Raw genomic sequence first — 14,724 nt, forward strand, 5'->3', positions numbered from 1 at the left:
TTTAACTGGTTACACACTGTTCACACCTATATTTCAAGTTTGGAAACGCATATTTTCAAGCAGCCATACAAAAAGTATCCATGAAGAATGCAGAATCTCTGGAAAAAATTATGAAAACGTCCCTGCTACCAGTACGTATCTAAATACAAAACTCAACTACCGTATGGTTGCTTCTGTGTAGCGAGAGAAGTCCATTTTTGTTTGTTTTTTTTCTTTTAAAACAGATAAAATTCAGTCCATAGGTGTGAATGGTATGATCGACAGTCAGTTTTTTGTTTTTTTTAATTTTGTAGTTGTTTAGGATCCTTAAGCATGCAAGCCTCGTAGAAGGGAGGGGCCACAAGGGCGCCAGGATGGGACTTTTTAGTCGTCCAGTTTACGACAGAGCTGGGAAAGCCTCGGGGTCATCTACATCGGGGGCTGAGACGCTTGACTGAAAACAAGAGAGAAATGAGGTTACGTGTGACCGGTGAGCAGGAGACAAACTGCGCTGCACAGGAAAAAGGGGGAGTCTCGTGGACTGGCTTCACCCAGAATTCGGAAACCTGGGCTGACCCGTTACAGGCTAAGTGGATAGGGATTCCCCGACTGAAACCCGAACGCTAGCGGAAACTGGTCTTACATTCCCCCCACGGTGTCCACTGCAGTACCAGTAGATTATAAGATACTAGAGATGAGCGAACACTAATCGAAACAGCCGTTTGGAATAGCACGCTCCCATAGAAATGAATGGACGTAGCCGGCACGCCGGGGGGTGGGTGCGCGTTAAGGTCTGCGTACCGGTCGATTCCATTCACTTCTATGTCAGCGTGCTATTCCAAATGGCCGTTTTGAATAGTGTTCACTCAGCTCTATAAAATACCCATTTACAAGGGAACCTTTCAGGTCTACATGGGAGACTAAACCACCCCCAGGTCCTTATGGACAGGAGGTTTAGGGGCCCAAATAGTTAGCCTTCCTACTTACATGGCTCCTGTACACCCTGCAGGTCACTGAAGCCAAAGCAATACTCAGTCTGTGCACGAGCACCAACTTCAGGTAATTGCAAAGTATGGCTTCGCCTTCACTGAACAACTGCATAGGCGCCAGAGACTCGTCTCTGGGTAAGTATAAAAGTTTTGGGTTTTTTTTTCCAGTGCAGACACGGACAGAGGCTATTTGGGACAATAAACCATTAGTCCATAAGATTTAGTGCCCCTATTACAGGGGTAGGGAACGTACGGCTCTCCAGCTGTTGCAAAACTACAACTCCCAGCATGCATACTGTTCTTAGAACTCAATGGAGCATGCTGGGAGTTGTAGTTTCACAGCAGCTGGAGAGTCGAAGGTTCCCTATCCCTGCTCTAATAGATCTGTAAGGCTTCCTTTAAATGAATGGTCATCCACAAAATACCAGATCTGGCAGACTTGGCTGCAGCTATAAACTCTGGTTAATAGAAATGGGTCCTAAAAAAGGTGACTCTATACTGAGTAACAGAGAGGGGTCGTGACTAGGTGACCCTCCTCTACAAAATCTATATTCTCCAGTACAGCCATATGGGCGAGTGCCAAGTATCTCAATATTTATAACACGTCCGATAGGTCAGACACAGGCTGCAGCTCACCAGGACCATCAGACAGTGTTATAATTAATCAGAATTTTTTTTTTTACAAACACCAACAAAAAAAATCATGTGATATATGCAATTACCTTGTCAGATCTACCCCCACGACTGGGCCTTCCACCGCGTCCGCGGCCTCCCCTTCCACCACCGCGACCACGGCCAGGGCGTCCGAGGTCTCCAAAATTAATCTCAAGTTGGGAAGTGATGTCGTTTGCAGGCTTGCGGAAATGATGATCCAAACCTTCAGACTCTGCATGAACCTGCACATAGGAAAGAAGGAGAAGTGTCTACAACGCGCTGCGTACAAGAGCAAACACATACTAAGCACCCGGTGTCACATAATGGATCCAATATAGCATCTGTGTGCTTAAAATAACCAACAACCCTTGAAATAAGTGAGCGAGTATGTGAAACGTCACAGTGAGAATGTCAACATTTACAGTGGAGGGCTCCTCACCACTGTCGTGCATCACACCTGCCCTTGCACCTTTAAAAAAAAAAAAAAAAGGGGTGCAAATAAATCCAGATACGGTTTTTACCTGGAGCAGATTCACATCTGCAGGATGGTTTCCATGTTCACGCTCCTTGCTGCAGTTATAATCAAGCAAAACAACAATAATCTACAAGGGACACATTACATAACCCGCTCCAGCTCACAAACACAAGAGCGCGCCAACCAATGCAAACAGCCGCCGCACTATTATTAGCTCGCTTTTACAACGGTTGTGTTGACTGCGGCCCTTTCCTGGAACACGGCCTTAAAAACAACCAAGTGCAACAGATAAACCAAAGGTCTATACTTTGGGGGCTGGGTCATTAAACCAGGAGACCAAATCACACAGCATTATATAGTCAGCAATGACACCCGGAGCGCTGCGGTGATTCAGGCCATTACGGCACCTCCACCTTAGTCGCCAAGCCTCCAAACACATCCAGAAATTACTTCCGTAGGGTGTTATTAAATTACCCAACCCCCTTTGCTCATCAATTACATTGTTCACACATCGCACCTACAAGTTATATATAATAGGACATCTTTGTACTTCAACACACCTACCCATGTACTGAATACCAATATAGTAGGGGGTCATATGATTTTGCGTCAGAACCCCACATGCTGCTTTGTGTGGTCTTATCCCAGGGGTCAGCAACCTTCGGCACTCCAGCTGTTGTACAACTACAACTCCCAGCATGCATACTTGCTCTGCTGCTCTTGGAACTCCCATGGAAGTGAATGGAGCATACTGGGAGTTGTAGTCTCACAACAGCTGGAGTGCCGAAGGTTGCCGATCCTGGTCTTATCCTAATCACTGGCACCACGTATCTATATACATGTGACCAACCCACAGCCGTGCCGAAGACTGGAGCCACAGAACTACATTACAAGACTATGTGGATTCAATATGTGCTGCCTGCACCATCACTGCCAGCCCCCTCCATATAAACATCCCTTAAAAAGAGTTGTCAGATAGGAAAAAAAAAAATACAATATTGTACATTTTTTTTGGGTGCTGGTCATCACTGTCAAGGCAGGGAAGAGTAAAAAGTTCAAAACATTTACTAGCCAAGAAAAACCCTGATGATGGAACCGGTTACGTTAAAGACTTGGGTCTGATGCAGCACCTGTGGATGGGGGACCAATGCTCCATTTCTAGGCCATGTGACAGATGAACATGACGTTTCCAATGGTTGAACTTGATGGACATGTGTCTTTTACAACCATACTAAGTATGAACATGATGTCACATGGCCCGTGAAGCAGAGGCGGCGCTCCCTGGAGCACAGCAGCCACCTCCTATTCCTAATCCGATAATCCCTACCTATCCTTAGGCCAGTAAACATCCTAGTAATTACCTCTTCACTCTTGGACTTGTGGAGGACGAAGCCTTTCTTCCATTGGCCGTCGGCGCCTTCGTTTGGTTTCCGAATGTTGAACTCTACTTTTGAGCGCTCTTTGTCTTGCATGGCTTTCCATTCATCCAGAGTCATTTCCTTGGGGCCTTCTTCTTTCACCTCTTCAGCCTCATTCTCCCTGAAAAAGAAGTCGGTCACCATCAGACGCAAGACACAAGGTGTCGTAGTCACCAAGACTCAATAAAGGTATAAACTCCAGGTCCTCTCATCACCTCTGCAGACCAAGGGCCACCCGCGACACTACACAACCAAAAAACCGTGCCACGTGAGCGGATCGGGAAGGATTACATTATCGTACAAAGCCTAATCCACGGCAATGTCATCTAAATATGAAAGATAACTTACTGAAATAGGTAAAAAACCATCACCCATACAGAAAGGGAATAAATCCTGATTAACCTAATTTTCCGGATTATGCCAAATCATTCAAGCCTATAACGAAATCCAAAAGCAATTACTGAAATTCGCTTCTTTAAGAAAACGTTTTACTACCTCAACCATGAAGGTTTTCACCGTTATTCCCTGCAGGAGAATGAAGCGGCCGCCGCACTGATTCGGCGGACAACCCTTACAGATTTTCGTACCCAGTGGGGCCTTGGCATGGACCCGTTCCAATGAACAGGGCACAAGGAGGGTTTGCACGGTGAACCCGTGCAGCGATCGCTTCATTCTCAGACTCAATGGCTGCCTCACCTATTGTAGTGACGTCATCTCCCAGCCCACGAAATCGCCAAAGTTTTAGGCTACAGAGAAAGCCTATATGGACACTCACTTGTTCTCAGAGTCGGCGGGGGGTTGTTCTTCAGTTTCGGGCGTCTCCTCGGGTACGGCTGACTGGTCCAGTTCGCTGAAAAATATACAATATGTAAAAGTCTGCCTATTCTGACCTTCGGCACAGTCATCAGACCTATTCTAGCAACCCTGAGCTCGTAAGATGACAGAATTGTCCTGTTACTGAACCAGGGACTAAATGACATGACACGAAGCCTCGCCGCACCTACAGTCCTAATACTAGTATCTAATAAAGCTCATCGACATAAGCAGGTAATACTAGATGCAAACTTGCACTTTATATATACCCTTTACATAACCTGTTTCCATAATGATAGGTATAAATGGATTCCCTGTCCAGAACCCACTAACCTACCAGGAGCAAAAGCACTCACCCTGGACCAAGCAGAGTCAATGCTGGCCCTTCTCCTTAGCATCGAGTCCATGGGGGGACCTATTCTACACAAGACATGGCTTCCCGTCTGGAATACTCCAGTTTGAAAACACATGGCTGTGGATCAAGGGGACCCAATAATAAAGAGTTTGTCTTCAGCGCTATCCCTGCACCCTGAACTGCTCCTGCATCTCTAGCTGTGGTGCCTGAAGTCAGATCCCACCGAACTACAAAAGACCTGAAACCGCCATCACTGCTCCAAACTAAAAGATCTGCTGTAGGAATTGTGCAAATATTGCAATACACGATGTGGCCATGCCTGAAGCTTATGCAGATCTGACGACATCTATACCTCACGATGAGCATGCTCAGCAAATAGGCTCTTTAGGCATTCAATTTGGAAGCAATAGATGCAAACTACTACAGCCTTTCTATCTAGTCTGCTGCTGGCGATGGGGGAAGGGCTTATCTGGATAGACAGCCCATCCAGGTCTTATCAGTGACACTGCCAGGCACTCAGGAGGAGGACAGTGCAAGATACACCAAACATGACCAGAGAATACATGTGGATACAGATAAACCTCTAGCACCACCTCTTCCAGAAGACTAACCTGTTATTCAGCCCCTATTTCCTCAGATCTTCAGTTCCATCACATATTAGGTCACGTTTCAATGCACTTTGGGTGGTTGTTTCACACTAGACTGACTATGGCATACGTAGACTCCACTGTTCCAGGAGACGTCATCACGTCCTCCAAGAAAATCATCAAGTGTCGTTTATCTTCTAAAGCCCTGTATACCTGATGTCTATGGCTTCTGCTGCACCTACATGAATTAAACCTATAAGGTCTATGAAGAGCCGATCGATTTACCCCCGTGCATATTACTTATTGTATGGGATGGAGTAGTTGGCTGGTGTGCAGCTTTCCCGGATTTCACACTAAACATACATCACACACATAACGTGCACATCGCCCCCATAACACCCCAGCACCGAGTGCGGTCTTATCTTATATGCCTACCACATGCAAAACAAGTAAAATCCCCCCTTCAGTTTTAGCATACGTGTCCCCCAACCAACCTCAATTCATCCTTTACAGTTCCCCAGTTGTGAGATCCGCTGCCGCCCCTCTTGTCCTCGTGCTTCGGGCCACTGAAATGTGAAGAACTAACCAAAATGAGTTATATTGTCAGTGGGGGTGAAATTTAATTGGGGAAACACAAAAATAATCAAAAAAAGGAAAGTTGACATTAAAAAGCAAAAGCTACTTACGCTCGGTCGCTGCCACTGTGCCTGTCAAATTCACGTTTGCCACGGGAGTCAAAGCCATCGCCCCTACCGATACCACGTCCACGGCCGCGCCCGCCTCTACCGCCTGGGCCGCCGCGACCACGAGGTGGCCTTTCACCAAGAGGCCTATAGTAAGAGGAATTAAAAGCATTCAGTCTATAGGGATACGGACATGGCCTAGATAAACCGTGCAAGTTTCAATTTCCGAAATAACTTTATTTGTCCTTTGCACCTATTGTAACACCCAGCAAAAGCGAAAATGAAAGTTGTGAGGTTGCAGCAGCATCTTACCGGTCCACAGAGAATTCCCCTGCTTCGCCCTTTTCTTCAGCGGGTTTTTCAAAGCGACGTTCACGAGGTGGCCGCCTCTCGACGGGTCTTCTGTCGGTGGGTTTCCCCTCACCCTGCGGGGCCTGTGAGGTGGACGACTGCTGCTGCTGCTGTTGTGGTGGCTGCTGCTGTTGGTCGGGCCTCCTGCCAACTCTCCTGATCCCTGTCACACACACACAAAGACCACATGTCAACACAATGTCAATAGTCAGGGGGCCGAGGGGCAGACCGCATACTGGACGGAGACGAGATAAGACGTGACAATGGTGACCACAGTCTAAGACCGGACTAAAGAGATGAGAAACAACACAAAGTGTCAAAAGGGGTTTGCAAGTTCATTGTTATTGATGGATTATACTCTGGATTGGCCTTAAATATCACATCGGGAGGGGTCTGACCACCGGGACCCCATCAGTCAGCTGTTTGACCTCTTCACCTATAGCTGATGTGTGATGTCATTACAGCCTCCCCCCATTGATTTCTACAGGACACTCAGGGCGCTCACAGGAGCCAGGACCCCAGCTGATCAGCGGGGTCGGAGGTGTAGATCCTCCTCCACTGACCCAGGGGATAGGTCATCAAAAAAAGTGAACTGGGAAACCCCTTTAAATACTGTAAGGTAGATGCAAAAGGGAACCCATCATTAGGATATGCAATAAAATTAATATCTGGGGGCAGCAGGCGATCACGCAATCGTTGCATCCTCTTCACTACATTGGTGAGAAGCTCGGGTGCCGGACCCTGACCTATCCTAAGTCCCTTTAAGTGCTCAAACTATGATGCCCGACCACAGAGCTGGCACTTTAGTAGCCACAAAATCTGCAAAAATTCCCTATAAATGATCAGTGTGTCCATTATTGGCAGACGACCTTATATTCTCTAATGATGTCGAGTACCGTATTAACCTCTGCAGTAAAGGAGGGCTCCGCCGCTGGTCCTGTTCCAAATATTAATGATAACTTTATATGGTCTCCCCCTCCCCCGGCCTGACCTCACAGCCTGTGCACATGTTTAGGTCTAGGATTACGAGCTGCTTTCAGCTAAACACAACCTTACTACTGTTACAGCGGTATCTGGACAGAATAAGGTCACTGGCGGCTGCAAGGTCTCCCGGATAAGCGGCCTGCCATGATTGACAGCACGTTCTGGGCCTGAGAATAGCCGCCCGGTGCCGCTACTGCTGAACTGGCTCTGACAACAGCTGCTCCAGCCTATAAAGTGCTGCAAACGGAGCCCGGCCATGCCAAGCCAATTATAACTCCTGCACATAGCAAGGCTCGCAGGCTAATAAGCCAATGGGTGGAATGCTGGCACAACAATTATTACCTTAAAAAAAATTATATTTGGGTGTGGTCGCAGACATGGGCCTGTACGTGAGACGCGCTGCGAGCTGAACAATGGCCTCCACACCCAGCAAACGCTGACAGGGGCTCCTAATGTTGTGCAGAGGCTAAATGCAAGGCCTGGGCTACCTGGAGGGGTCGCGGCCACTGACCTGCACTATTATTGCTGCCCACGTAGACCTGTGGTGCTAGGACTGCAAATATATCAGTGCAAACCTAAGTGGGCAACACTATGGCCATGCCAACCGCGGCCAAATAAACTGGATGTCTATGGAGACTGGAAACCGGAGCAAGGGCGACTGCAACCCATAAAAGTTCACAGTCAGGCGGCATCTCTATAAAAGTCTATGGAAGGTGACCGGAGCTAAACTGCATAAAAGTTGCATGACATGACCCGAATCTCATGGCTCTAGTAATGCCTGGGGTGGGACAAGTTAATAAACTGGTTCTCTATGTGAATAATCTCATCTGCATAGGCTGGAAGCTGCAGCGCACTATTTGGGGTTGTCCCATAGGTGGGGGAGGGGAGGCATCTATTTAGAATCCCACATTGAGAGCTCGAGTTAGTTTTTGTCTCGGTGCAACCATTGCAGTATTTTTACGCATTAATAACAGTGTGTGACATCACACAGATCACTGGTGGGGACGCCGCAGATGAAACTCTGGGGATCGGCAATGGACTGAGGATTCGGAGAGGGGGCGACCAATCGGGATAATGTATGGATGGAGCAGGCATGGCGGCTCTTACTATAAGGCGCTCGGCCCAGGCGTGCATGGTCACCCCTACACCCAAATATCTGCCATGTTAGCCCCAGGGTGCGGACTGGTTAGGATCAGCAGGGGTCTGACTCGTGGGGTTCTGGTATAACAAAGGGGAGACCTGCAAGGCCCTAATGTCCATACTTGGAGAGCCCTTTTAAAAAAGCTATTCTGGTAATGGGGGGATCTAACCAGATCACAAGAATGGGGGTCTCCGCTAAGATGAGCAACCGCTGCTCCATTGGGTCTAAGGGATTGCAAGAGGCCGAGTGCAGTCTAGAATAAAGCCCCATACACCGGCCAATCGGGGCCAGAATATCTGACCTATTCTATAGCCGGAATCTCATCACGAGCCCGGGATTCACGACATCGGGGACCTAAGATGCCGCCCACAGCTATATAGTATAAGCAGGGACTCCGCATTATATATGTCAGGACTCCGGCTCTGCAGACTGGGTCTGGGCTGGAAATTTGGCCAAAATACAGACTGTGTGCGCCTGGGACCCAAATGGAGTCTCATTCACAACAAGCTTCCTTTCCATTAGAGGCCTCCATTCTTGTGATCCGAGAACACACCAGCATTTCGGTCTTCACTAACCCAAGTCACTACCCCCATGAACAGGGGACAACTAGAATTTTGCAAAATCCCCAGAGCTACAATATTAGGCCTGAATGTGTCCCCTGAAAGCCCAAGACGCCAGCGTCCATCCCGGACAACACGATGCGACTAGTCAGCGCCGCCGGTGTTGTATCAGGTGCTGGAAGAGACCTGGCGCCCATGGTAAACATCAGTGTACAGCAAAATAACCTAGGATCAGGAAATGGGCATAAAGCTCTATTCACACAGCCCTGCAGAGCCCGCACGGGTCTGATGTTCTTTAACCCAAAAACAAGGGCAGCGTCCGGTGAAAGTAGAGGCGCGCTCCTGATCCAACAGAAATAAATGGACCCTGCTGTAGTTATCTGATGGGACACAAAGCACTCCGCTGGGGGTGTGAATAGCGCCTTAGCTGCACATGGCAGGGAACAGGAAGTGTGGAGTTTTTAGGGGCCTATGACAACACCTACTGGCTACAAAGTCTCCCTCTCCCCTCCGTAATCTGCTACAAATGTAACAAACTTCTCCCCATGTAATAAGTTCCCCCCAGGGCCCCCCACATACCCCGCACCACGTGCTGGCCGACCATGTTGTGACACAGCAGAGCCTCCACCCCTCCTCCTCCTGTAACCACGTGCTCGGGCGCCATCTCCCGCCATCCACCCTCCTCCTCCGGGGTGACAGCACCACGTGCAGGGCCGGGTCACTAACACCCGCAGGGCCCCCCCTACAGCACGGGCACCCGGCCCATGGCGTCCCCCCTCCCCCGGTCACGTGACGGTGCAGCAGTGACCCCCACAATTATCTTAGCGCGCCCCTAACCGTGGTGAGGCCTAGTCGTGCAGCCGCAGCGCCCCCCTCAGCACGGCCCGAGGAGGTGTGCAGGGTGATGGGGAGCCGTTGGCTGCACCACTGAGGCCTACCCTCCCGGGCCGGTCCCCGCATTACCTTCCTTCTTCAGAGCCACGGGCGGCGCCGCCTCCTCCTTCTTCTCGGGCAGGGGATTCCTGCGGTCCTTCTGAGACTCCTTCTTGGGCTGCTTGGCGGCCTGGGCCGCGGTCTTGCCTGCGCCCTGGCCCGGTGCCCCCGCTCCCTCCTTCTTCTTGTTCTCGGCCGCCTTCAGCACCTCGAACGGATCGGACTCATCGTCAAATAGCTGGTCGAAACGGTTGGTGACGACGCAGCCGAAGCCTTCCTGCAAATGCCCGGGCATGATGGCCCCTAAAGAGGTGGATGTCCTCCGATTCTACGAGGCCTGGAGCGCGGAGCTCGCTTGCTAGTTAAGCCAAAAGATGGCTGGGAAAGAGGCTGTCTTCTCTTCCGGCGCGGTAGACATCCGGGACTTCGACGCCCGGGGCAGCATGGGAGATGTAGTCCAAGCGGATGGGGCTGGGTATGAGAGGGAGGGGCCCGCAGGACTACAAGTCCCGAGGTGCAGTGCGCGCCTGTATTGTCAGGGCCCGCTCTCCGTGCGCTGCGCCTTCTGACAGAAAATACACACAGCGGTGCTAGTGGCGTCATAGGAGCGGTAGCGGAGCGTCAGCCCCGGCCCTCGTGTAAATCACCTCAGCTGATAGGTGTGAATGGTCACCTCAGCGAGGAGGGGGCCAAGGTCAAATAAAGGGGTCCTCTACACAAATAAAGGGGTCCTCTACACAAGACAGCGAATAAAGAGGTCCTCTATACAAAACACCAAATAAGGGGGTCCTCTACACAAATAAAGGGGTCCTCTACACAAGACAGCGAATAAAGGGGTCCTCTATCCAAAACACCAAATAAGGGGGTCCTCTACACAAAACACTGAATAAAGGGGTCCTCTACATAATACCGAATAAAGGGGTCCTCTACACAAAACACCAAATAAAGGGGTCCTCTACACAAGACAGCGAATAAAGGGGTCCCTCTACACAAAATACCAAATAAAGGGGTCCTCTACACCAAACACTGAATAAAGGGGTCCTCTATACAAAACACCAAATAAGGGGTTCTCTACACCAAATACCGAATAAAGGGGTCCTCTACATAATACCGAATAAAGAGGTCCTCTACACAAAACACCGAATAAAGGGGGTCCTCTACATAATACCGAATAAAGGGGTCCTCTACACAAAACACCAAATAAAGGGGGTCCTCTACATAATACCAATAGATTGACCCTATGTAATACACCAAATAAAGGGGTCCCCTACACAAAATGCCAAATAAAGGGGTCTGCTACACAAGACCTGTTATAGTGGCCCCCTACACAAGACGCCAAATAAAGGAGTCCTCTACATAATATCAATAGAGCGGTTCTATGGAACACACCAAATAAAGGGGTCCCCTATACAAGACCTGATATAATGGCCGCCTACACTAGACACCAAATAAAAATGTCCCCTGCATAACCAATAAAGTGGCCCCCTACATAATAACAGCGGCCCCTCACAGCACTCCCCTCCACACTCCATCAGCCTCTGAGGTGAGGGCTACACGGCGACTTAGACTACGACTCCTGCTGCAGGACCATAGTGGCCGTGTCACCCTGCGACTCCTAGAACTTTAATGAGGTCACACTGTGACTTGGGCGATGTTGTGGCCGTGACTTCTAGTCACAAACCCCCCCCCCCCCCCCCCAAAAAAAAACACAACCCAACACGATTACTTGACGCGACCAAACCTGTTGTGTCACCCCGAGTGTACTGTTACCCCGAGGGAGCTGCGACTACTAGTCACAGAGATATTGAGCAATGCCAATAAGTCAGCGCCCCATCAGGGGTCGCACCAATCACTTACCTTAGTGTAGGAGTCACAGGGCGACACACAACACAAAGTTGCACAAAAAAAAAAAAAATTTAATCTATCTCTATGGCATCATATTGCGACATGGACAGACAGTGAGCGGAGAGTCGCAGAAAATCCAAACCCGGAACCCATTGAAGTCAATAAGAGGCTTTTTTTTTTCAGCGCTGAATCTGACACAGATTCCACACCAAATTCCTCACCATTTTCCTCTGTGTGAATGAAGCATTATACTGTGGTGTGATCAGTAAGGGTTAGTTCACACGCAGTTACGCGTATGCATATTTCGTTGCGGCTCTTGTGACAGGATGCCGGTACAGTGCAAGGCATCCCGTCGTGGCTTTCTGATCCGGATTAGGCCCAAATGAATGGAGTGTGCTGCCGCAAGACGGACGCTACGGCCGGCTCAGCCGCGGATTCCACCTGAAGAAAGGGCAGCAACATGCTGCTAACAGAAAAAAGAACGCTAGCGGTCTCCATAGACCACCATTGTGAGGGGGCGGATTATGACGTGGATTCTGCGCCAAAATCCGTCCCCTCTTGCCCGTTTGAACTAGTCCTAAGGGGGCATCATACTACGTTGTGAGCACTAAGGAGACATACTGTGTGAGGTCACTAAGGAGACATAATACTATGGGGGGGGGGGCATTATACTGTGTGTGGTCACTATAGAGGTATAATACTATGGGCGGGGGGGCATTATACTGTGTGTGGTCACTATAGAGGTATAATACTATGGGGGGGGGGCATTATACTGTGTGAGGTCACTATAGAGGCATAATACTATGGGGGGGCATTATACTGTGTGTGGTCACTATAGAGGTATAATACTATGGGCGGGGGTCATTATACTGTGTGAGGTCACTATAGAGGTATAATACTATGGGCGGGGGTCATTATACTGTGTGAGGTCACTATAGATGCATAATACTATGGGCGGGGGGGCATTATACTGTGTGTGGTCACTATAGAGGTATAATACTATGGGCGGGGGTCATTATACTGTGTGAGGTCACTATAGATGCATAATACTATGGGCGGGGGGGCATTATACTGTGTGTGGTCACTATAGAGGTATAATACTATGGGCGGGGGTCATTATACTGTGTGAGGTCACTATAGATGCATAATACTATGGGCGGGGGGGCATTATACTGTGTGTGGTCACTATAGAGGCATAATACTATGGGCGGGGGGGCATTATACTGTGTGTGGTCACTATAGAGGCATAATACTATGGGCGGGGGTCATTATACTGTGTGAGGTCACTATAGAGGCATAATACTATGGGCGGGGGTCATTATACTGTGTGTGGTCACTATAGAGGTATAATACTATGGGCGGGGGGCATTATACTGTGTGTGGTCACTATAGAGGCATAATACTATGGGCGGGGGGGCATTATACTGTGTGAGGTCACTATAGAGGCATAATACTATGGGCGGGGGGCATTATACTGTGTGTGGTCACTGAGGAGGTATCGCACTATTTGTGGGGGCCATTATACTGTGTGGGGTCACTAAGGTGGCATAATGCTATGGGGGGGCATTATACTGTGTGAGGTCACTAAGGACATATTATATTGTATGGTGAGCACTATGGCGCTATTACACCGTGTGGGGACATCAGCACTATTACTACTGAAGGACATTGATATATTGCAGAGGCTCCAGGATAAGTGATCTCTACTCTAAAGTCACACTTAAAGGGATGTTGACACACGGAGAGTTTATACGTTGCGGTCCAACCGTGTTCCTGCTGCACTGTGTGACCTGTGACCAGTAAAGTCTCTATTATAATGTAACTTTACTATACGGTATAAACCACCGGCGGCGGACACCGGTCCATCCAGTTCACGCTCCTGCAGTTTTGGTAGTTTGGCCAGGAGGAATGTATCAGCCCCCCGCCCCGGTACGTGTGGTCGTCTCCCTGGATACAAGGCCTGGTGCAGGTTCATAGTATGGCTTGTGGAGTTAATCTCCAACCAGTGCGGTTGCTGGGGATGGGCCGGTCGAGCTGGTTCAGGGGAAGCTTTACACAGGGACATAAAATGCTGAAATGGCAGTCTCCTGTGCGCGGGGACTTGCTCTGCAGATTTTGCTCTGTGAGGATAGTCCCCATATACTATATACACCCAGGCCCTGAAAGAGGTTCACGCTCGACTGACAACGATTAACCACTTCATACCCGGCCCACATTCCCTGGGTCACGACCAGGTATTCTGTATACGTGTTTTGAAAACTATAACTTTTTTTTCTTTCCATTTTGGGATACAAAGGGCTTTATTTTATATCATTTTTATTTATTTTTGAATTTTTTTTTTTAAATATTAGTTTTTGTTTTTATTTTTTTTTTTTACTAATTTTTTTCTTACATTATACCCCCATAAGGTCAAAATAAACCTTGGGGCAGTTTGCAATGTTACATTTCGGTTTTCCCTAGAAGCGGGGCTGATACATTAGCCCCAATGTCAAGAAGAACATGCAGCTAGTATACGCTGCAGCGCCGACATGAGTGCTCTAGGACCCGGCACCCAAGCACATCGCAGAACCGCTGGGCAGGAGGAAGCCAAAAAAAACCCTGGCGGCTTCCATGGTTGTATATATGGCAATCGGGATGGCAGAGACGGTAATAAACCGCCCTTGCCTTCTCTTTGCAACTGATGACTCTGCAAGGATGTGCAGGTAGGTCCTTGCAGAGTTGAACATCGACCGTCTGGACATATCAATGGGCGGGTTATCCACCGCATAGAAACGCCCACTGGACTCCTAAATAGAATAAGAATGGATATGTAGGAATAAAATAGTGGTCCAAGATTCGGATGGAATCCGTTACTATACATACATCATAAATAGGGTTAATACCGATTTTCTTCTTGATCTACAATGTCGGACCTGTGTGCTCACCAAGCCTCAGCAATGTAAGGTCACAATCCGTCA

General features: G+C 48.8%; 1 protein-coding gene across 2 annotated transcripts; it reads right to left on the reverse strand.

Moving 5' to 3' along the window:
• SERBP1 (SERPINE1 mRNA binding protein 1) lies at nucleotides 1-10,327 on the reverse strand. Of its 2 annotated transcripts, none has more exons than XM_075286616.1 (8): nucleotides 9,953-10,327; nucleotides 6,266-6,467; nucleotides 5,957-6,100; nucleotides 5,765-5,836; nucleotides 4,291-4,365; nucleotides 3,459-3,636; nucleotides 1,691-1,864; nucleotides 1-433 (listed from the first exon to the last, which is right to left on the reverse strand). In XM_075286616.1, the coding sequence occupies exons 1-8, from the start codon at nucleotides 10,215-10,217 to the stop codon at nucleotides 377-379; spliced, it is 1,167 nt and encodes a 388-aa protein (XP_075142717.1). In that variant the 5' UTR covers nucleotides 10,218-10,327; the 3' UTR covers nucleotides 1-376. The 2 variants fall into 2 exon arrangements, with proteins under 2 accessions (XP_075142717.1, XP_075142716.1); XM_075286615.1 differs by having other exon boundaries at nucleotides 5,765-5,851; nucleotides 9,953-10,326.
• Nucleotides 10,328-14,724: the final 4,397 nt, after the last annotated feature.

Source organism: Leptodactylus fuscus, chromosome 9 (assembly GCF_031893055.1).
Source record: "Leptodactylus fuscus isolate aLepFus1 chromosome 9, aLepFus1.hap2, whole genome shotgun sequence".
NCBI classification, from domain to species: Eukaryota; Metazoa; Chordata; class Amphibia; order Anura; family Leptodactylidae; genus Leptodactylus; species Leptodactylus fuscus.

What these genes read in the sequence shown, in the direction of transcription:
- SERBP1 (XM_075286615.1), bottom strand. Translation starts at nt 10,217, where the DNA reads ATGCCCGGGCATTTGCAGGAAGGCTTCGGCTGCGTCGTCACCAACCGT. An exon ending in GGGGAATTCTCTGTGGACCG is followed by an intron (nt 6,101 to 6,265) that starts GTAAGATGCTGC and finishes CTCTTACTATAG; the next exon opens with GCCTCTTGGTGAAAGGCCAC. An exon ending in CCCGCCGACTCTGAGAACAA is followed by an intron (nt 3,637 to 4,290) that starts GTGAGTGTCCAT and finishes CTTCTTTTTCAG; the next exon opens with GGAGAATGAGGCTGAAGAGG.